The sequence below is a fragment of the Megalops cyprinoides genome, chromosome 8, assembly GCF_013368585.1.
Source record: "Megalops cyprinoides isolate fMegCyp1 chromosome 8, fMegCyp1.pri, whole genome shotgun sequence".
Lineage (NCBI taxonomy): Eukaryota > Metazoa > Chordata > Actinopteri > Elopiformes > Megalopidae > Megalops > Megalops cyprinoides.
Window position 1 is genome coordinate 14640887 of NC_050590.1, and position 24939 is coordinate 14665825.

General features: G+C 40.2%; 1 protein-coding gene across 1 annotated transcript; it reads right to left on the reverse strand.

The window, feature by feature from the left end:
- Positions 1-421: 421 nt before the first annotated feature.
- Positions 422-15764, reverse strand: slc7a10a (solute carrier family 7 member 10a). The gene is made up of 11 exons (XM_036535596.1): positions 15573-15764; positions 10669-10873; positions 9805-9956; positions 5747-5872; positions 3387-3540; positions 3025-3148; positions 2389-2492; positions 1715-1811; positions 1344-1493; positions 1048-1225; positions 422-528 (listed from the first exon to the last, which is right to left on the reverse strand). The coding sequence occupies exons 1-11, from the start codon at positions 15742-15744 to the stop codon at positions 422-424; spliced, it is 1569 nt and encodes a 522-aa protein (XP_036391489.1). The 5' UTR covers positions 15745-15764.
- Positions 15765-24939: the final 9175 nt, after the last annotated feature.

Below are 24939 nucleotides of genomic sequence, written 5' to 3' on the forward strand. Positions count from 1 at the left end.
TATAAAGGATAAAACTTTTTTTTCCTGTAAGGCACAATAAAAACATAAACTTTAGATCAATTTAAAAAGAAATACTCTTGCAAAAAAAAAAACAAGGAGAACAAAAACAGAGAACCATTAAATAGTTCCTCTGGGGCTGGAGTCCACAAGGCGATACTGTTGGCATTAGCTTGTATTTGTTGAATGAAATGAAAAAAAAAAACAACAAAAAAAACACTGCGCATGGCTTTGTGTCGGAAAACACACACACATCTCCCTTCAGCTGTGCAGAATCCAAGCTGAACCTATCAAACAGAGACCAGGTGCATCACTGTTAATGAGGGCACCCATGATCTCACTCTTGCAGAGCTGGTGAAAACAAAATAAAATTTCTAGAAAAAAATCAAAAGATAGAAAAAAGTAAAATCCCAGGAAATGTTGCTCAAGACTCAGATTTGTCAATCCATTCCATGTTCAGCCCTTCTTCAGTCGGGTCGATCTGGGGGAATACCACGTAACACAGCTTCTGTCCAACATAAGTGGCACACTCTGAAAAACAGCAGGAGGCAGAGATTTGGATTTTTTAGGATGGGTAACTTCACTAGGCATCATAAACATAATGGATTATTCTGCATGACAATGAACAAAGCTCCATAACACGCTTTCCCTATATCTCTCCACTGAGAGAAAAAACACTAAGTTTGGTTCATTGGCCTTCCCAACAGGCAAACTAGCTTTCTACTTTTCTGTTACTCAAGCCATTTGGTTCACAGGAACAGGCCTGGTAGATTGAAATGAAATACATTTATTGAAATTTTTTTGTATGAGATATCAGTTACTGCCCATTCAGGAATGGATTCATTCAGGAGCTTATTGAGACTGTACTGCCCTCTAGTGCAGAATACATTAGTTTTGACTACCAGCCATGGATGAATTAGGTGATTATTCAGTTGAATTTTTTATGCTGCCTTTTCTTTCCGAAAGTGTTATTATGTCTAGAGTTCTGTAGTGTCATTAGCGCCAGCAGAATGCACAGGAGTCACACCATATACAGCACGCAACACTCACCAATGAAATCATAGATACACTTTGGCTTGTCCTTCCAGTGCACCCCCAGGAAGTAAACAGGCACACCGGTGAGCATGATGACCAGGCCCACACCACACACCACAGGCTCTGAGTAGAGGCTGAAACCCAGCAGGAAGGCCCAAAAAAGCAGGTAGGAAATCGGAACCATCAGGTTTACCTGCAAGGCAGAGCAAGACAAAGCAACGCTCTCCATAAACAAGTCTCCCGATCCTACAGTGAACTGCTGTGTACACTAAAGACAGAAGTCTCGGTGGTGGACTGGGGTGAAGCCATACCTTGATGGGCCGATTCAGCTTGGGCTTTTTCCAGCGGTAGTAGAGCAGGCCCGCAATGGTGACTCCATAGGAGAGGTAGTTGATGAAAGACACATAGTTGATCAGGTTGTGTGTCTCTCCGATACACAGGATCACAATGGTGGCAGTGCACTGCAAAGGAGCAGAAGAGTCCTGCACTGAACACAGACTCACCAGGAAAATTTCACCCAAGGCCAATTATGTTTTTTCACTGTCAGGTGGTGTCAGTGTGTCACTGAACTATGTTAACCCATAGAAAAAGGGCCTCATTAACATTCTGTATTGCTCATTTTATTTTGAGTATCGTATTAATTCCAGTAAGGAGTAAATAACAATGGCTGGCAGTGTCTTACGCAGACTAGGAGAGCTGGGATTGGGGTACAGTTCTTAAAGTGGATCATTGCCAACAAGCTGGGGAGGTGACCCTCTCTGGCTCCAGAGAAACACAATCTGTGAGCAGAGGAAAACAGGATTTGTTTAAATGCACATCAAAAGTTGACAACCCTTGATGCCCTTTACCATTAGACTTTTACCCACTGAGACATCCCACCCCGTGTTCATAAAGAATAAAGCAGCGGTGAGATTGATGGGAGCACCTAATGCTAGGAACCTAGAGGCATATGGCTTTCACAGCATTGGCCAGATCACATGTTTCTGTCATGAAATTGTTTATGCCTGTGAGTTTTTATAGATATAAAATTATCCATATGTGTACAGATATATACAACTTCATTACTCAGACAACACAAACTGCCACAACTAACTAACATTTTCTGCAAAACCCAAATTTTACTACTGTGTGAGGGATGTGGAAGTGAGGTTCTATGAATGCAGTTTTACATTAGAATATTTCTAATAATGGAAATGCTACTCAAAAACACATGCTCACTATTTGTGAAGAGGGCTGATAAAACATTATATTAAGGATAATATGATAATAAAAAAGCTGTTTTAATCCACACTGACAGGTTACCATGAATATGTCTTCCATTCAAACTACACCTGGGAAGTCGTGAGGAAGCCTCACCTGGAGGAGGTGAAGAGATATCCGTTTATCCCCCCAAAAGTAGACAGAGCCACGGAGATGGGCATGACAGAGGAGAACATCCCCAGCAGCTTCTCCCCAAAGGTCTGAGTGACATCAGACAGGCAAGGTCAGAAGTCACATGTGAGCAAGGACAAGCAGGACCAGCATGAGCAATGCAACAACATGTTTGTGCTGTTTCTGCTGTTTGATTCCCAGTCCCAATTTACATTTTGAAAATTCCCCAAAATGAGGAATGTTCTTCAGTACATTTGAGGGACTCTGTGTAACTTGAGTGTAACTGTGGTGCACTTTGTCCTTAACCTTCAGTGACAAACTGTGGCAGGATTTTGTTTTTCTCTTCTTCTCTTCTCAGCAGTCATTGAGACTAGTCAAAATTAGTGTCAGTAATGAAAAACATAGCACTTGTTTAAAACACTCTACATTAAGGACAAAGTCCATTCTGGTTACAATCAACAGAGGCCATAGAGGGGGAAAAAACAGCACCTGAAGGTGTATACGCAGAGAGCTCCAATCATACTGTATCAGACACCTCAACATGGTATTGACACTTGACAAAGCAGCATGGTTTGTCATGTTGCAAAGCAGAATCCAAAGAACAAGCTCCACTTTACTCACAACAGCCACAGCGTTGGATGACAGCAGCTCCTCGGGTGACATGGAGGAGAAGTACGCGATGTTGGTGAGGGTGTACACAAAGGTCACCAATGGAATGGAGATGTAAATGGCACGAGGTAGATTCCTGACGGGACAAGCAACACGTTAATGCAATCAATCAGGGAGAGGGGGGGGGGGTGTGCTGAAACGGCCAACACAGAGGATATCGTGTCTTTCACTTCTCGCCCCTGAGGGAGCAAACCTTTACAGATTCACAACAACAAAGAGATGCACCACAGCGGCAGTGCGCATCCTCTTTGTAGCTGGATGGAACTGCTGGGACCAAAGTTGGAGGTCTACAAACCGCAGCATCAGGATCTCACCGTCGTGGGTTGACCACTTCCTCAGTCACGTAGTTGAGGAAGTTCCAGCCGCTGAAGGCAAAGGAGGCCTGCAGGAAGGCCAGGGCAATCTGCCCAACGGAGGGCGACCTGGAGAACTCGAAGGCAACCTGTGGCATCAGCCCCTCGTAGTGCCCTGGGTGAGAGTGAGCACATCCTAAGCCAAATGTCCTTCAATATCAGCTTGTACTCTGCCTCTACTGGCCCGACACCCTCTTTCAATGATCAAAGTGTCTCTTCAGTGATAGTTAGGCAGACATCATTACAGTACTTGACTTCAATCTATAATTGGTAAATGGGGATCCAAATAGTTCGACCCATAAAAAAACAGTCAAACAGATGTTCCACACTTGTCATTTAGTAGTAGTGTCATTACCATATTTCTGGGTAAGAGAGCGCATATACACACATATATATATATATATATATATATATATATATATATATATATATATATATATATATATATATATATGTATAGCTCCTGATATCTGAATATGTGCTATAGACCGTGGTCTGATTAATCTGCTGTGGTATGTAAAAAGAATGAATGGCTTGAGAGAGTTAGGGAGAGCCTAAGTCCAACAGACAGACATAAACACCACCAACCATTTTTAATGATGATGAACTGGATTGCGAAAATAAGAAACTAGATGTCTGCTTTGCTCAAATTGAGGTCCTTGTCCCACAACAGGTCAAACTCACATCAAACAGGTCTGTTCAATATGAAACACATACTGTATATATGCCATATCAATATTTTAAAAATCATACTTAGTTTCTACTCAAAATTTGAAAAATCTGTGATGATGTACCCATGGATGCACGCTTACATCTCAACCCACATTCAAATCCAGAATATATTCAGAGGTATATGTAGCGTTAGGAACATACTGTAGGCACCAATGGTCATTGCATATCTTTAAGCTGGTTATTGAATCACGTCTGCTCATGGTGAACACTTTACGTTGTCAACATAAAGACTGGCAGCATGCTCATATCCCAGTTGTCATGCTGACTTTGAAATCCACACCATATGTCTCTTCATACTTATGTGGAGATCTGTTGCAACAGCGGGTTTGTTGTAATCAGCCTGGATTGTTGGACAGCATTGCTAATAAATTTCTAATAAATTAGTGCTGCAAATATGCATGCTTATTACATATAAATAGATATTGTAATAAATATAAACATAAAAATGTTGTACTCTGCCTCATTTGGAAGTTGTTTTCAATAAAGCATCTGCCAAATGAATATATAAAATTGTAAATGTAAAAATGGGGGAAATTTTTTAAAAAATAAAAATTTGTTCTGTCAATTCTGTATTTTATTACAAACAGATATCAGACAGTTATCTGGGTTATAAATTGGCCAGAATTATGATGAAGTTAGCTACATCATCTTGTTCTAATGACTTTTCTGACTGAGGCTCCCTTTGAAGTACTCCACCCTCATACAAGAGCTTCTGTGCCTGCAGTATTGGGTGTTGACCACTAGATGTCAGTAATGGGATCCCTGCATCTCCCACGTCCGTAATGATTAGGTAATTGGTAAATTAGGCTGTTAATACACCTCTGCTTATTCAGAAGCAATTAGTCTTTGCATAAAGGACATAGGAATGCCTCCAGAAAGAACATGAAGCTATGCTTTCAGGACACAGAGTGGGGAAAGAAAGAGCACTCAAAAGGAAAGAGTGTGTCCTTTTGTTCCATTGTTCTAACAAGAAAGCAACTCTTCTGTGTAACAGGTTAACCTCTCCCTTTTCAGTGGGTTAATTGTCATGCAGGAAGGGGGTTTTAGCCATTCTCCTCATGTTTAGGAAGGGATGGTGGCCCCACTGTGACGGCAAATAAATTTGCACCGAGGCCCTGTCAGCTGACAGAGGTAACATTATACAGGAAATTGTTTCCCTCATCCTCAGTCAGCCTGGACCATTTCCATAATTACCACAACATAGGTTTATGACTGTATAAATATGTAACAATGTTTAAAGCAAAAGTGAAACTGATGTCCCTTCTCAGGAAGTCATGAAGCACCAAATCCTGGCACTGGTTTTCATAATGATGATGTTTAACTACATAGACAATAAGTTTCCAGGCAATGCCTGTTGTGCGTCTGCACTCCAAAACAGATATGAAGGTGCATGCTATAAGACATGCGGCAACAGGCAGAAGAAATACAGTGGACAGTGAATGAGACAGAGGTCAGGGCAGTGAGTGAGACACTAGTCAATGAATGAGACTGCATGTAGGGCACTAAGTGAGACAGACATCAGGGCAATGAGACAGTAGACAGTGAGTGAGACAGCACGTAGGGCACTGAATGAGGCAACTGACACTCACCTTGACAGATCTGCACCAGTCCCACCACAATGATAAGTCCCAGTGCAAGCAGTTTACCCACAGTGAAGACATCTTGGATCCTGGTGGCCCAGCGTACACTGGAGCAATTCACCCAGGTCAGGAGCACTGCCAAACACATACACACATACAATACAGTTCCGATCCAATACTGTACATTTGTGTTTAGCTATATCCTGAACTTTGATGCAACCACACACACATATCGCTCATGAGAGCCTACACTGTTACATTTGGACATGAACACTCATGACAATAATTCAAATTAAAGGAGGGTAAAATAACACAAACTGCTGTATACTCATGAAGATGATGATGGAAAGCACTTTTACAGTGGAATGCTTTGAGTTCAAGTAAATGCACTCATTATTGATTGGTTGTTTATGAGCTTTTAGTGTAGTTTCATGTTCCCAAAATCTTGCACATAACTCCCCCACTAATTGTGAGAACATGGTGGGCCACTCCAGACAGCTTAATTTCATTTGCAGCACACAGTATCACCACCATCCATGAAGATGCACTGGAGATAATATCCTATGGACCATATAGAGTAATCATTATAACAGTTACTCACAGCAACTAGAGCAAAGTTAATGTTGGGCATCTTTGTATGGAGTAAGGCAACTCCAAGCAAGCCAGAGCTATTTTCCCTTAACAAATGCTTTCTGCCCTCACAACAAATAGACTGGGCAGCCCTTTCCTCAGTGGTAATGCCTCGTGTGATGGCAAGCCTTGAAGTCCACTGCACAAAGGCAGGACCTTTTTCCTGTTGGGGCATACTGGTGAGGGAGCCCAGGCTGTGGAGAAGCAGCAGGCAGTCTCCAAGGCAGGCCAGCCCAGCCGGGCCAGGCATGCGGGAATGGGTGGGCGGGACGCAGATTATTTCACCTCGTCCATCACTGTCAAGGCTCCTTCGGACCTTGGTGGCCCAACTGCCACAGAAAGGGGAGCTGTCAGGCCCCAAATACAAACTGCTTCCGATGCAGCAGAACAAAACAAAAAGACAGACAGGTCTTTGAAGACGCTGAGAGCTCACGCTTTCCCAGATTCTTGGCAGTTGGCTCAAAAAAAAAGAAAAAGCACAATAGCGTCGTCCAGCAGCAACCATTGCACGCAACACTCCAAGGCAAGCCTTCCCATTTCGAGGCTCCCTCGGCTTCACTCACCGCTTCCCCTGTTCAGTCCCGTTTTGACACCAGCCATGCAGTTGGGGTGCTCTTCTATACTGGGTTCATTACAACACAGGTAAGCATTATGTAGATACAGCTAGCAGAGATACGATGATCTTTGTGAAAACGAAAACAGAAATGGAAGGAGGAAGTGGACCTGCATTTTTTTTTACTTAATTAAAACTTAATGGAGGTACATGTCACTCCAAAGTGTGTATCCTTGCATGTTTTTGCACCTAAGATGTATTTGTGATAAAAAATATATATTATTGATTCAATAATTTGTGAGTGCATTTTGACTCAGCCAAAATTTAGAAAACTATAGAAGGAGAAGGGTCAGTTATAGTTATCACTCAGTTAGTATTCAGCTAAGACAAAGGTTGTAGGTTCAATCCTCATTCGAGTGATTCTAGGGACATAACAAATGTTCACACCCCCTCTTTCCTTGGCACTGAGCATAACAGAGATGGATTGGGGTAATGACCCTGTGATAGACTGGCATCCTGTCCAGGGTGCGTCAAGTGACTGCGTACTTGTGCTTCGAGCTGCTACAGACTACAGAGACCAGGAAAAGCCCTGACCCTGTAAGTCATCCAGGCTCACATTTGGCTTCTGTTAAAAGTGCATTGCCACGATACATACAACTCAATGTGAAACACGTGTGGTGTTCCTCTTTGTTGCTTGAAAATCCAGTTATCAACTGGGTTTTCTACCTACTTTACAGCCCAGTAACATTATACATGAAAATGGAGCACAGTTTTATTTTACATAACATAATATTTGTAACAGTAGCACAGTAGTATGACTTGTAAATCCTTATTATAAACAACTTATATAACCCTTTCTATGATGCTAGAATATTGACATCTAAGAAAAGTAGTGGGAAACATGCTTCAAATCTATAGACATTAAAAATGCTTTTAGGAGGACTTAGCCCTTTGAAATCCATTGTGTCCTCTGTTATGGCATTAATACAGGTTCGGTCTGAACCAGTTGTGCTGGAAGACCCTTAAAAATAGAAGAGTTCATATGCAAATTTCATGCAAATATTCAGCCTGCTGCTCATGGTATCACGTTACTAATTCCACTTCTAAGAGGCACAAGTCACAGTACATGCTAGATGTAACACCTTAAAGGTTAAGCCAAAGCATATCTATATCTGAATTTTTGTTCAGATGGAAGTCTGTGGTTCTCTGTCAGATCACTGGAAATTAACCAATTCCCTGATAACATTTCTGAATAGTATAAAGAATTTAAAATGTTAATATTTTGTGGTTTGTGTCACAAGGTCTGGGAATGGCATGAGCACAAGAACTATCTGTGCATGTAATATGACTTCAGGGCAAAGTGGCCGTGTCATGCATACAGTACATTCAAAAGGGGAGGGCTGTGACATAGGTGCAATATTGATCAGGAGATCAGCACAGGTCTTGCCAAACTTGTTTATCCTACCCACCCCTCTAGCAGTGGAAGCAGTCATCTTGGGAAGAGTGCCATAAATGAAGATCAGCTTTGACTAGTCCACACAGGATGAAAAACTTAATTTTCCTTCTTTTTGCCAGAAACCTTTTTGAGTTGTAACAATAGTGATTATCAAAGCTTTATTATCATTATTATCTCAACTTCCAAGCGTTTTGAATTTGTGGTCATTCATTTCCTGTAGCACAATCAAACAGCAATCAAGGGTGCATGATTGGTTTATCCACATTAAACTTGAAGCTGTCAGTCCTGTGTGGTTTATTTTTGGGATGTTCCTGCCACCAACTTCCTGTCATTCATCAGTAGGGGTATCCAAGCAATCCTGTCAATTCCAAACAATGCACAATGCATGCCCTCCCATTAATTCTGGGGCTCAATGGCTGGCACCATTATGTAGGCTGATGCACACTGTGTGATGAGTCAGGTGACAGGGCCAACAACATAGAATCCCTTCTCCAGCCAACCCTCCCTTCAAAAGTCACCATTGAGATGACAGACTGCTGGATCTAACATTCAGCAGACAGCGGGCAGATGGGCCAACCGACAATGATATGTCGAAATGTCACCGCCTAAAAATAGGCCCACTCATCCTACTGATGTGCCAAGACCGTGGAAACCAAACAGAGGGCAGATAACCACCCTTGCACACCTTCCTCTGCTCTGTCTGGATCAGACAAGTGCAAACCGGCTGATGTGTGTCTCAGGCCTGATCATGAACCTTCCATAGTGTCACTCAGCCCTTTAAGAACATGCTGACCATGTTTTCTTCACTGCCTTCAGATCGGCTTCTTTATTTTTATCCCAGCTCACTCTGTATGTTCCCCATCCATTTCAATCTCGACCACAGCATGCATTTTTTAACATGTACATTAAACACTGATCTAGGTCTGAAAGGCTTAAAAGCAAGGATTATGTAAGGGAAATGTGACAAACGATTCGGTGTGCTTTTAATAATATCCTTCTCATGAAACCTTTCTCACACACTCAAAAATCTGTCTAGGCCTCTACACAGGCCCATATTAGGCTGCATTTTGTGTACATGTGCTCCAGATACACCTCATTGAGAAATTAACTGATTTTTCTGAAACAATATTGAACAGTGAAGACACACAGCATGACTGAATACTATGCAGGTTCAGTGTTCATTCTTATTCTCATGCCTTCTGTTATTGACCAAATTGAATACTGTACCTACCACTACACACTTTGATTTCCTCAAATATCCACACTTTAAAAGAATTCATTATAATCAAAATGTACTAAAATTTAAATTATGAACATCTTAATATTCTAGTATTAAGTGAAATAAAATATTATTTTGCTCTTCATATGCAAGATATAGTGAAACTGTGCAGCAATGATGGCCAAGCTTAAGTGTGCAGTAGTACTTACAAATACAGGTAGTTGACAGCATGCGGGTGGCCATGTACGGGGGGAGGCAGTTGGGGAAGATGGGTTGCAGGACATAGCTGGAGAAGGTGAGGGCAATGACCGCCAGGGTCGTTGGGTACATGATGACCACTGCACTCCATAGCAAGAGAAAACTGAGGGCATACAGAGGCCAAAAGTCATCTATCATTACCTTGGTTCTCTTGATCCTTTTATAGTCTTTAGGATGATAAAGCGGTGCAGTTTCTTTCATTAATACCCACACTGTGTTATATACTCATCTGTGTTCCGAATCAGACCTGGTATACAGTGGATTATTTTTGTGAATATAAATCGTCTAATATCTCTACCAACTGAATTCTATACAATACAGGCAAAGAGATAGAAATATCAAAGCAACATCAGGTAATATTCCAATGAGTTTGTTCCTCTTTAAAACAGAAAACAATTGTCATCTTTTGACAGGTAAGATTCATTTTACTTCTAGGGACAGGGGAATTTAGAATGCAGATCTCAGGGTTCTGCACTACAATTGAACTGCGGAGACGATAGTGTAGAAAGTGTGCTCCACTGTGGACATGTCTGAGGGCTGCGACCATGGCATATGTGTCTCCCAAAATCATAGACCTTTAATGAAAATGTCTGCTCTGGGTAATCTCATCAAATCAACAGCCACCAGCTATCAACCTATTGCATTCTTGTATCTGTTATTAATTCGGAATCTGGGCACAGGATGTTCGGATTATGTCAGTGACAATTTATTTCTCCCCCTCCAATAATTATATACATGTAAATGTGAACCACCTGGAGCTCACCGTGTGATTGTCACCTCTGGATGAGATGATAGGACATGGGTGAGATACCTACCCCACCAGGCCTCCAAATATTTCTGTCACATAGGAGTAGTCTCCACCTGATTTGGGAATGGTGACTCCCAGTTCAGCATAGCAGAGGGAGCCCAGGGCAGATATCCCTCCTCCCAGCATCCACACGATCAGTGCCAGGCCAACTGAACCGGAATGTTCTAGAACCCCCTTCGGGGAGATGAAGATTCCAGAACCTATGATGTTACCTGTGAAATACAAAATAAAACACAGTAATATACTGTAGGGTGTAAAATGAACCTTTATTTTCCTACCTTATAATTCTAATTCTGGTGTCAGTTGATCAACAGGTAATTACTGTATATCAGTGCAAGCACTTCAAGACTTTATCATATCATTAAACTGTAGTTAGTTCATTTTGTCTCTGTGATGCAACAATCATCACACAATATTGTTTTCAACATGATCTAATACCAATTGTGCAACAGCTGAAAAGGAAAAAATTAGACAAAGTGACTTCATCATCTAAGTCAATGATTTGACACAAATAATGGCAAATATGGACGCTGCTTTTTAATTCTCATCATTTCAGTACCTATAGTGCAAAATTTACTCAAAACTCAAACTCAGATCTATGAAAATGAACTAAACTGACCTTCACTTCCTATTCTGAGCCTCATGGAAAAAGAAAATGCTGTAAATGTACTGTAACGTTCAAAGAGACAGAGCTCTGAATTATAGATTTTCTGCTGTCAAGTTAGATATCAGGAGCCTTGCAGAGGAGGGGAAGAATTATATAATGTGCTTATTTTTCTTTTATACTCAAACACAATGTGGCTTTGCAGTATTTTAATAACGCCCTGAGACAATGACATTTAATGCTGTCAAAATGACTCTGCTTCCTGCCTAATTTTTTTCCCAGATGTTGAATTACACACACTGTTCAAGAATACCAATAATCCCACAAGAAAGCAGATTGACTGAGGGTCCTCAACTCCAGTTTACCCCCACTGAACTGGAATATCCCCAACAAGTAGTTGTACCTCTATTTAATTTAGAAGAATGGGTACACTGCTGTGGAGGGGTTACACAGTGTACTCTATCGAGATGTAATCTCCGGGAGGCATTAGAAAGAACAAAGAGAAATCCGGACACAGAGTGAGAGGAGCCTCCACTGAGGATGGGCTCCTGTCTGGCCTGGAATTTGTGAAAAGGACCAATTACAGTCCCAGCATGGTTCAGCAGTGTCTCTGTGATCCTCACTGTAAAAGCGGGGGTGAAGTGTGCCCCCAAAGACTCAGGGGCTGGCAGAAATGCACTGAAGCGGCTGACCGGCACCAACCATGCTTACATAACAAGAGATGAATAATTTAGTCACAACCATTGCCCTCGCAGGCAGCCCACTGAAGTGATCCTCTCCCACTCACATTATCTGTAGGCCTCCCTTTCTGTTTTCATTGTTTTTTGGGGGCTGTTTTTCTGTTGCTGTCCTTTTTCCTGGTATTTGACTCTAAGACATTGGGGTGAAGGTGTAGTGTAACTTGAAATGGAATCGGGTAACATTTTAAAAATTAAACAGGAAAGCACAGCATGATAATTATGAATACTCTGGGTAATTATTTTGTTTATCCAGTTTTGTGAGTGCAGCTGCCTTGGCCACAGCCAGTGGTCTCTGTTATTTCCACACACCACAGCATGTCAGCATCCTGTGACATGGAATCTCAGCAAGTGGAAGGTCTTTCACAGTGGATCTTGTCTTGGTAGCAGGATTGTTACATTCTCAAATCAAGAGTTTGACTGGAACTGTTTGAAAGAGTTTGAGTGGAACTGAATCCAGAGAGGAATCAACATCAGAGCACTAGTGCACTGTAAATCCAGACAACATTGTTCAAATGTGTTACATAACATCTGACAGTGGAGTGATGGCCAGGCAAGGAGCTCTGAGTATGGAAACCACATATTTCCATCGTAGATCCCCACAGTAGATCTAGTCTCAAAACTGGTGCATATGTTCATTTACAGAGAGGTTATCAGATTATGACTACTTCTGCAATGACCTTTAAATGTACTTTACAGGGATTTTATACTTTGTCATAAGCGTATCTTAGCCCTCTCTTTCTGATGGTCAAGTTTTTAATGCAATGGACATATACACTCCATAAAATTCACATATCCATGGGCATGAAAAAAATACAATTTTAACACATTTTCAGCTAAATGTGTTAAAATAGTCATTATAACAGTTTATCTAGGAGGTATAACAGCATGTCAATGAATATTTATACGCAGTTAGCACAAATTTGTGTCAAAGCTAAACACTGAATTTACCTGTGACATTATGTGTTTCACCTGAAGGATACAGACAAAGAAAAGGCGTTCTGGAGGCTCTGTCCTAACTCATGTGGACAGAGCTCGGAGACATACGTTGGGAGTTCTGCCACACCTAACACTGTATGCACTGGGAGGAGCTGCACTGACATCAGGTTTCACCCTCACAAAGGGACATGTAATCAACCTGTGGCAGGTGGATGCTGTCCTCTCTGAGTTAACCTGTATCACTGCCATCTGTGTCAACACCCTGATAACCACGCAATGCTGGACCTCAAGCAAGCGTTCCACTACAGCTGAGAGCTCATGACACGTTTTGTTGACCCGGCTGCATTGACCTATAATTGCCAAACAGCTGTTGCCCAGAGACGCCAGCCCTCACTCAGTACAACCAGAGAAACAAAACCTGTTTGGAGCTCTATCATCTACAAGGTTTTGTTCCACAAAGTGGAGGGTTACAGGCCTCTGTTATTCTTGCTTCTCTGTCTGCTCTTGTAAACCCTCTCAGCCTATAAGCTCATCTCTGCAACCGACAACAGACACACCTCACTACTACAACATCTGCAAATGTTCCTTTTAAATTGAAGTCATATATTTGTTTTCAAATAAGGGTAAAGGATAACGATGTCACTTTGTACCACTTTGACAGTCTCCAGCTTTTCCTTATCTACTCACCAGACATAGTTGCTCCTTTTACACAAGACAGAGAAGACATTTATAAAGCCTGTGGGCATTACATTTAATGAAACTGAAAAAAATCACCCCACACCCACAATGGGTATTATCATTATATATAAATTTGCCTTCACTGTAGCCTTAATCCATTTTTTTTTTGTTCTTAAACTTTTTTTTTACCAGAGTCTTTGGTCTGTTTACCATGATATAACTTGAATAGGTCATCCCTTCCACCCTTTCTCCAGAAGATCCCTCTCAAGGTCATTTCAGACTCCACACATTATCCTAGAATGCTTGTCTCTTCAGTCTGGGCTCCTTTACTGTAGTGATCAATTATGAAAGTCATTTAGTGTTTGTTATTCAGAAATAAGTATTCCAACATGTTTATTTGGGTTTACTCATCATGTATCCCTTTTACTTGCATTTGAGGCTTAATTGTATATTTTTTTCTGGCAATTGGATTTTTATGACTGGTCTCTTTATATGCATGTTTATGTGTACATTGCTGTGTGTTGCCTTTAACATGAAAAGCTACTAAATGTAGATGCAAGCCTGATGCAAAGCAAATTCTGTCTACAACAGGCAGTAAATATACATAACTAAATATAGTAAAATTTCAGATTGTTCAGGAGTTTGTTCAGACCCCTTGACTCAACCCTCCCCAAAGATTAGCTGAGTATTCAAACAATGTAGCAGGGTTAAGGATTAACACAAGACTTTAGGATCTTAAGATCTGCTCAGAAGAAAACCCACTACTGGTCTTCAATTTTGAAGCAGAAAACTGGTTTTGCTTTTCTGTGTACAATTTTTAAATACTTATCATATGCACTTACAGTGATATAATTGTATGATTCACTGATATACAGTGAATCATACAATTAACCCCTCTTAATGCCACACACACACACACACATATATATATATATATATATATATATATATATATATATATATATATATATATATATATATATATATATAATGTCAGAAAGACTTAATGATGTACCTGAGCAGATTTGCTACATAGCAGTTCAACGGTTTCGCATTTCACTTCCTCAGATAGTATGATGCCACATGATGCAGCACCTGTCTATTGTTAATCCTCCACCCTGTTAATGCCGAAGCCTAGTTATCTAACAACGTGCATTTATCTGAGATCATGAATAATTTCCATTAAAGTTATGATTTTTTTTTTACTTAGACTTTGAGGGCAACGGTAGTACAAGCAGCGTACATTTATTTAGGCCTTAGGATTTTGGAACTCTTTATTTCTCAAAACATAACATGAACATGAAGTTATTCACATAGCGCACACAATTCATCCTGCTCTTGCTTGTTCGGCCAAGTAAGACTTGCTCTGCGCGTTTCGCGTTTACTGTATGATGCAAGCAAAGGTGTTTCTTCGTCTTCCGTAAGCAGAGCTCCACTATGAATGGCCACCAGCTTGCTTAGCTACAGGGTCGCAGAACGCTCCTGTACTCTAACGCGCCGAACTTAGTTACTGTATGTGAATGTACCAGTTTCTTTTCTTAAACCATTCAAACATATTTTTCTCCTCCTATGTCATCTCCATCTGTATGTGAAGTGAAAGCAATTTTGCGTTTCAATTGTTTTTCGAATAATTATATCATTACGAAAGTAAATGTTTGTGGCACCATCATAATATGGAAACATATAGCTGGCGCTATTATAGATACGCATGTCCACAATCAGGTTACACAAGTTACATCATTCTATCAAGTCATTCTGGTTAAAAGCTGTTACATTAATCCTCCGTGATACCTTATAAGCAATCATGCTCTACCGTGACTGTTCTCAAATCATTTATTCTGAAAATTTCTAATAATGTACAAATGTACCGTAAAACAACAACAACCACGCGACAGCTTTAACTAGCAGCCTTTTAATTTTCTCGTAAGTGCAATAAAGCTGTCATAACCTTACCTATAATGATGGCACAGGCGCTTAGCAGTCCAATTTCTTTTTTAAGAGTCACTCTTTCTGGGATAAGGTCACGCTTGTTGTTCCCATTTTTTATCATCTTCTGTTGCGCCCCTGGCTCCTGCTTAGCGCAGTTACTTCTGTTCCGCTTAGCTCCATCCATTTCTGTAACCATTAAAAAGCTTCCTCAGATCCCACTCTTGAACTCATATACTGCATTGATGCACGGTGAATAGCACACGCATGCGCCAGACTCTGCCGCTGTTCGGGGTTGAATGCTAAACACCCACAGCCTCACGCAACTGACCGGTGTGACACCAGTGTTTTTGCTCACCTGCGACACGCCCGCGGCAAGTGATAATAGTCGTTTTGCGTGTGCTTTAATGACCTATAAGTGTATTTGTCCGATTCGCCTTCACAGTTTATGCTATAAGCATAGTCTTTAACGTCAGGACCGCGTGCATAACGGCAGAACGCAGTGCATGTGTAGTGGTTTCGCAACAGGTCCCTTTCATGAGGCTTTGATGTGTCAGACATCTTACACAGAAAACTTTTAAAATGTACTGGTAAAATGTAGTAAGTAATTGCTATTATGCAAAAGAAAATATATCTATATATCTATATATTCTGCATCTAGTTTTGACGGTGAAAAACAATCACGAGGGGTAGAGCGATCCTGTCCAAAATCCTATCTTTTGCATAACAAATTCAATTCCATGTGTACGTGACGTTTACCAGCGTAGTCAGTGAAGACGTTTGAATTGAATGGAAACTTCTAAAACGTATATTCAGTACCGCTCTTTCTCTTTCCTGTACAGAAACCATTGTTTTTCGACTAGCACAATCAGTAATAGCTTACGAACTAGACCCTTCATTTCTCATTGATTATAATCACCTTCCAACCACAGGTATAAAAGCTATACAATTTTTTTTCCCAAAATGCTGTTGAAAAAGACAAGTTGCAGGAGGTAAACAAACAATCCATTTTGTAAACTGTTGGGAGAGACTAGGCAAAATTAATATTTTTCTGTGATATTGTTTTGCATCGATTAAGCACATAAATCAGCAGACCAGAGGAGCTTTCAGTCAACTTAAATTTCCGCGGCGACTGAAGGGCTCAATAAACGCAGCCGGAGTGATGATAAAGCAGATTGTTTTGGCATGGTGTTGTAGAGAATTTCTTTAGAAGCCATTTCATTTAATGAATGTACACGTTAAACTTTGCATGTCATAGCAGTTTATAGTGAAAATATTTAATTACTTTCACAAAATCGAAAAAGTTTATTATGCGACAATAAACAGGCTGTTGCATTTCCCCATGCTCATCAGTCATTTTTCCTAAGTCATACTGGTGACAGAGGTCACAGTGGCATACTTTCACCATCATATCACATTTATATATGTCATGCGGTATTATTGTTTTCCACAAAAAATAGCAACAAAAAGACAACTTTGCATACTTGGCAGAACTTGGCAACTTGGCAGAATATAGACTTTGGACATATGACCAGGGTGCGAAATACGGGGGGTCTCGGGGGTCCGAGATCCCTTGAATGACACTTGAGCCCCCCTGAAAGCCTCAACAGCAAAATTTTGGGGGGCCTCTGGAAAAATCTTTCAAAAAATTATGTGTCACTTGCCATTGTCACTAAAAATGTCTTTTAACCCTTAAAGCCTGACAGATGTAGCCTGCGTCCAAATTCACATCCATTCTTCTCGGTTGAATTGCTCATGAAGTATTCATCGTTAACGATGCTAGTTGCTTGTCTATGCGACGAAGTGTTGGCAAGAAAAATAATTTTGAATTTTCAAAAAATTTAATCATAGTTACGATCTGCATACAGTTCTGCGTCCATCTTCATACCCATTACTCTTGTTTGAATTACTCATGAACTCGTCATTGCATAGATATGGAACATTATCACAAGAAAGAGCAGAACCGGAGCTTTGTAATGACGCTAGTCACATATTTGTACATACCTAAGTAATCACGTTATGAAGACAGATCAAACTTCTGCAAAGTAATATCTTACTAATTTCTTCACCCATTTTCACACTCCTGCTTCTCGGTTGAATAAGTCACGAAGTCCCTATCTCTTCAGAATGTACCGCATATCAAAATAAACGGCAGAACTTACCCTTTCCGATGATGCGATCCAATAATTGTTGAGTCATCAGGTTTTGAAATCACAGCAAATTTATGCACTGTCTCCAACATAGGGCTGACATTACATCCCACTTTGTATGAAAAATAAATACAAAATAATGTGTTTGCTTTTCACTGCAGTGAATCAAAAGTTGTGGTCAAAAGATGTGTGCAGGTTTACATGAAATAAAACACATTCTTCATCCAATGATTCAGTGACAAGACTTCAGTGAATAAAACAATAACATTTATTTCTGTTAGGCACTAAGCACATATTTTTTCAAATTGCTAAGTCATAGAGTATCCCACCATCATGGGATTCATAAGTTTTGTATGTTTGTCTGATGTTACCCAAGTTGCCAGATTGTCTATGAAACACAATCTACACACACAATCCACACATACATACAATAATTTATTTACTTATTTATTTACTATCCACAACCCCCCCTCCCCCCGGCCGAAAAAACCTCCTGTATTTTGAAACCTAAATGTTGGCAGGTATGGGTATGGGTAGGGGGGATCCCCCCGATTCCCACCGGGTATTTCGCACACTGCATAAGACATAGTGTCAAGCAAAAGATCAGAGGAACAGTGTTGAGAGAAACATCTCAGTAAACTGAAATTGCAAACTCTCGTATGGTTTTGACCAAGGTTCACAGTGGATTTAAAAAAAAAAAAAAGTGTGATAATGCCCCCTTCTAATTATACCACGTGTGTAACATGGCAGACAGCCAGTGTAACATTCATCTCTGCTGTAAGCTGATTGAATTGGTCAGAGGACGGGTTTGAGGTTTCTCTTTAGTGTTATACACGTATTTTTAGTTGATGTTTCCATAATATAGTAAATGACGAGCCTTCTGAAATCACATGGCTGAAGACTGACATGGTTTGATGAAAGAGTTTATTGTGTCAGTTATGACCCTTATTCAGATACAGTGAGCCATTATCAGACCCTGCAGTTCCTGTAAAAACCGCTCAGCATTTGTGTTCCATATTTTCTACTACATATTAATGACATTTGCCTCCTGCTCTCCACAGATGTTTTATTCATTCAAATAAATTTATATGAATTAGACAAGAAAACAACAATTTAGGGAGTGAATTACATAGGGCAACGTATTAGACATTACAAGCAAATTCAAATAAAAATAGCAAAATCTATCATGCCTATAACCTCATGCAGCTCTGAAAGTGAAAAAAACACACATTGGTCCACACAGAAAAATGTGTGGCTCAGAACTTTTCAAACAATAAATTATTACAATTATCATTATAAATTATATATTTGTCATATGGTATTAATCAGTTGATTTCAAATATTTTGAGGGTCATGTTGGGAGTGGCATAGTTGATGTCACAGAGTGACACATTGGGCATAGAGGTGGCACATAGCAGTTCATCTGATACTATCAACATACACTTTCACAGGTTCGTAGTACACATTTACTAAAGCAAGATTTTTTCACGTTGATCTCATGTGAGAAAAATACAGGTCATTCAAGAGGTTATTCAGAATGCGAAGGTGAAGTAATTTTACACAGGATTGTTTAACAATCACTGATTTCTTCCATTGTCATTGTTATTGTATAGTTCACAACTCCCCCAAGTCAGAGTCTCTTTTCATGTATGAACAAAAACAGATCATTCCTCCATGGCATTCACAGGTGCACAGTCATGGTTCCCACAGGCCTCTGCATCACACTTGCAAGCTTTGCTAACTGGGCTTTGTATAGTAACATGATACTCCTGCTCCTGCCATTGTCAGTGGGGGTAGGGCTACACTAGTGTTCTTAAAACATGAGATCCAAGCTATGACATCACAAATAGGCGAGTTAGGAGAGAACAACCATCCTTGCCAGCCACATCCTGGGCGGCAATTGGGTTGGTAGTGATTTCCTACAGACTTATGAGACTGGGACATAATTGCAGTGTTGACTTGTTCTGCTACTGTTCTAGGAAAGACAGCACTTAAGAGTTTTTTTTAATCTTTGGACAGCTGTTTTTTTCATTGCCCATCATCCATCTTACCAGTACAGGTAAAACGCATTATATGCTCTGGTGAAAGTAAGTATTCTTTGGTAATAGATAAAAAATGTGAATATACTTAGACACATATATCAGAACATACATTTGAGGAATTTCACACAAAATTTTTCCAGGGTGGATTTCACTGCTAATAAGTCAGTAGTTTTCCCCTTTTCAACTATCTGCTCATCTGTTCATTACATAAGCAGGGCATTTATGTGGTGTGTCCATGCTGAAGCAGCAGCCGCATCTCTCACCCTCATCATTGCAAGACTCGGCTGTACAAGGACAAGGGAGTCTATCTGTGGCAGGCCATCTAGAAAGGTCACCACAGAAGTATTTTTTCCATTTGTTACATTATCATACTATTAAACTACTTTTAACCTAGGGAGGGCTGGGATATACAGTATGTAGGTATTGTGGTGGAATGGTACATTTCTGTCAGGTATATTGTGTTGCATTTGCATCTTGGGCCAGGAACACATTTCTGGTCTCAGCCTTGTGTGTTTGACACTAGATATTGTGCATGTGTGGATGATTATTTCCTTGTTTGTATAATGCTTTATGTCATTTTGCTGGACACTCTCTATGCTTGACTCCAGAGTCACTCTGGATAAGAGCATCTACTGGATGTCAGCAATGTAAATGTAATGTTATATGTGCTCATTTTGTACATTGCCCTGGATACGAGCATCTGCTAAGCAGCAAAATGTGAATGTAAATGTAAAATATTTCTAATGTGTAACACTCTAATGTGCTGCACAAAAAATACATAGCCTCAGCCTGATAGCATTCTGCCATAGTTATAAAATAGTGCATGAATAATTATAGTTCAGTGTGAGACTGAAAACTTTTGAAGCCACCCTTGTGCAGGCTCATTTACTGTACAAACAGCTCAAAGGATTTGAAGTTTTTAGTCTGTAAGCAATTGCCAGCTATGAGAGCTGCATTATTTGCCATTGTGTTGCGTTACATAACTTCTAATTGAAATTCATGGATGCCAAAAGTTATGGATACACTTTCACAATAGTTTTGTCAGACTTCAATATATAATCTGAATGATCACTTATATGTATTAGTGGAATAAGAATGCAGAAATCAAAAGTCATTCAGGCATTCCAAGTTCTTTACTTTCTTCCTGCTTTCCTTATTTTAGAGTAACTATTATAATATCACCAACATCAACATCACAAAGAGATAGTCATCTGATCTTCTCTCCCATCCCAAAACATGCTATGCCCATGTGATGTGGTTGTGAAAGATGGCCTATATACCTCAGAAATCATTTGCTATAGCATGCTATAGCATTGGGCTGTATATCCACAGGTTACCACTGCAATTGGTCGTTCTGACAGTCTACAACACCTAGGAGCCAAGATTATTGAATCATCCCATCCAGACTGATGGCAAGTCTTGAGAAGCTCCCAAGCATCAAGAACTAGGAGAGGTGTCCCCGGCAGGAAACCCAGTACTTGGATGAGAATATATTGACAAGAACGGGCCACAATGACATGCTTGTTGGAGCTCAGTTTGCAAATGTTCTAGAGCACTATCCACTGAATGAATTTACCTGCCAATTAGCTGCACCTCAGGACAGCTGGAGTCTTTTCATGAGTTCATGAGCACAGTCTTGTTAACACATCATTAGTTCACGCTAGAAGAGAAACATTTACCCCATTGTACACTGGATCATTTTATTTTGATCTCCTCAAAATAGGAACAAAAAACAAAATCATCAGGATTTTCCTGCATCATAATTTAGCATAAAGTAGCAGTGTGAACTCTCACTCACTTATTTGCAAGCAAACACAATATAAGCGAATGTGAGAGATACCAGAAAATTTCAAAAATATTTTGTGGTCAGCAGCAAATGAAGCGCAGCTACGTAAAATTCCACCATCTGAAATGTGCGTCACCACATTGCATTGCACAAAAACAAACACACGCACCACTCATGTCCCATCCAGGGCTCCAACAAGGGGTATACTAGTTACAGTACTGTTGGACTGTTTCGGCAATACCTTAAATGCACACCAGGACACCCCAGGGCAACGCTGGAGGAGAGCTTCTCAAAATGAGAGCATATAAAGGATGACGCTTCAATGATATCCCAGGTCCATGAAAAGGTAGGATACTACAAATCCTATTAATCTGTAAACACTGGCCAATGACCTTTACAGATTTGTCTTTATGTAAATTCAGTTTTTTAGTTACTATTTAACATCAATTATTTCACTTTCGTTTAATTGAATGAAGGTTAACTCATGAAAGTAGGACCAATTCCAAACCTATCAGATGTTAATGGAACTGTGATGCTGTGATGCATAACTTGTCTACCACTGAAACTAGAATGGGTATCATTTTTCATTGCCCCGGGCCACTGCCTTTACAACTAATAAAGTATGTTTTCCCATTTTTAATGAGAATTCAAATTCATAATTAATTTACACATCGTGGTTATGGCTTTCATTTGAAATCATTTGGTTTAATTGAGTGTGATGTCCCTGCCAATGGCTGATTGCTAAACAGTGCCAAAGCATAGTAAGACAGGTGTGTATGAAAGGAAAGTCTTTGATGGGAGTCAGAGACTCGTTAACAGCTGTAAGCACTTTTTTTTGTCTTGCTTAACGGTTAATGTGCAAATTAGCACTACATTCTCCATATAATATTGTGCAATGGATCAGCCAGCACTGTGTTACTGTAAATTGTGTCAATAGGAAATAATAGATAATTTCACATGTGTAAACATACACGTTTTTATGAATGGTGTAAATGGCAGGCCAAATGAAATTAAAACACACATTTATGCTGCTTTGAAAGATCACCTGGTGGTAAGAGGCATGATATGAACATTTCAGAAGGATCAGAGAGAGGGGAGCAAGGCATTTTCCCCCAGCAGCAGAGCACCTCACACTTTCATTCCACTCGAAAGGAACCCGATGCAGAGTTTAGGAAGTCAAGTCGTGAAGTTGTACCAAAGCTTTTCTCGGCTGCTAACACTGTCGAATGCACAATGAAGAGGCTGGCTTAAACTGATCCTGTAAGAGCCGGTAAAAAGAGGAGCGGCTTTGTTAGCCAACAGGAAGGCTGAACACTGGCGGCAGTGTTTGATGGCTAAAGGGAAGAAGCAGAGCAGAAAACCAATACATCACCGCAGCTACTCTGGGGAAAAGAACGTGGAGCCCCCAGCCTCTTCAGCAGCAGGCTCACAGCATGATGCTGTGGTTTATCTCATAGTACTCGGAAATAGAAACTCTTGATTATTTAATTTTGCTATTAAAAAACATTACGTTGTTACTTTTGGCTTTAAAAGCTTTTCTTACACCTCTCTGTGGCATTTAAAAAATATTGCCAAAGGGTCAATTCCATGTGTGAATTTTCTATATTTATAAATAATTTTATATAATTTTATGGAATGACCAACAATGGTATATCAGCGAAACTGGCTTCACTGTGAGCGTGTGAGGGGCTAACAGAGACACAGCACATACAGGCTTACTTTGACTGAGAGGAGGATACCTTAATAGTGTTTTCTGTTTGTTGAATGTCACGTTCTGGGGGGGGGGATGATGTGACTTGCTGTGCGGGGGAAGGGGAAGGGGTGGGGGGTTTTGGGGGGGGGGGGGGTGTCATTGAGGAGGAATGGACGTCACAGGGAAACTACACACAGCCAGGCGACCTGGTGCTGACTGGTATAAAAGGCACTCCTGACAATGGCCTAGAAAGAATTACCCACATATGCTGCCAAGAAAGTGCTCCCTCATTGAGGACGAGTGCTTTAATGCAGAAGGATGGAGTGGGGGATCCGCTGTGTGGGGCTCAGCTGAGATGTAGCAGCCGTGACAAAGACAACGACATGTTGCGCTCTTCCGCCCGAGCCTGACAATGTAATCAGATGAAAGCTGACATATTCCTCCCTTCTCCTCACCCTCTCCACTCCTCCACACACTCCCACCCAAAAATAAGTTCCCCTGTGGATAATACCACTTCTTAACCCTCGGGGATTGCCATGTTCCTGCATGAAAAAAAATATGTGTTGACAAAAAAGCCAAAGTTCTTTGCGCGAAGGCTATTGCTGCATAGCAACTGAACAGTGGAGGTGCAATGAAGCTTGTGTGTTTCCTCTTTGGCCTGGGTCGGGTTTTGTGGCCATTTTTCGTCCAGTTTTACTCACGCCTTTCAGAGGGGAAAAAAACTGACAAATACGACCAGCTTTGTGCTTTCCTAGAAAAAAAGGGCAAAGAAAAGAATCCCCTGTTCTTCAGCACAGTGAGCACTTGGGAGGACACCTCACCTACAATTCAGACTCTTCACAACATCCGCATGCACAAAGAGTTGTGCAGCCTTACAGTAGATCACTAATTCTTAAAAAAATCTTATTCCTGCTAATACTGTAGGATCTGGTTTCAGCCCAGAAAAGATTATTTGAAATTTGAATGAAATTAGTTAAATGTGCATTTTATACAGTGCTATACTTTGTATTCATTTTACTCTGTCAACAGAATCTTATCTTCATTAAACAGAAGTGACACTATGATGCATTGTGAATAGTTAATTGTAAAAAGCCAGTTAAAATGTGATGTCTTCACACCTAAACCTTGTTTTATCCTCTGAGGAATGATTGCAGGAGGGCTTTGTTTTGTTAATGTCTGTTTTGTATTGTTGTGTCATTACCTCTGTAAATTGAAATTAAATTATGATTTCCAAATGCAATCATTCATTCAACCAATCAACCAATCCATTAATCAAGCTTTTTTGTCACAGTCGACAATATGGTGAATGGAAAAAAGAACCTAATGTAAAAACACACAACACATACTAGATTAAAATATATTAAGGTGAAGCTACTACTGGACCATTTTGGTTTGTCAAAGCACAAATAAATAAAATGATAAGTCAAACATTAAAACAATCCACACAAGCATATTAAAACTGGTGGTAAAGAAGGTTACTACAAGTTAGGCTAACTGATAACTCTTGATCTTGTAAAACATGTTAATAGCCATTGCAACGCATCATTTTTGAGGCACGCACTTCTTATATTAGGAAGTCTACAGCAATGGCCATGGTGTAGAATTTTAAATATAGAATTTATTTTAAAATATGTTAGAATTATAATTGCAGATACTTTTCTGTATCTCTGAGATATGTTGGTTGAGAAAATAATTATCCACTCAACAATGCTATAATTCAGAT

Bases quoted from the DNA above. Each gene is read 5' to 3' on its own strand.
- slc7a10a (XM_036535596.1), bottom strand. From the start codon at position 15,744: ATGGTTACAGAAATGGATGGAGCTAAGCGGAACAGAAGTAACTGCGCT. The intron at 2,493-3,024 runs GTGAGTAAAGTG...GATGTCACTCAG, and splicing joins CATCCAACGCTGTGGCTGTT to ACCTTTGGGGAGAAGCTGCT. The intron at 1,812-2,388 runs GTGAGGCTTCCT...CTCTGCTCACAG, and splicing joins TATCTCTTCACCTCCTCCAG to ATTGTGTTTCTCTGGAGCCA.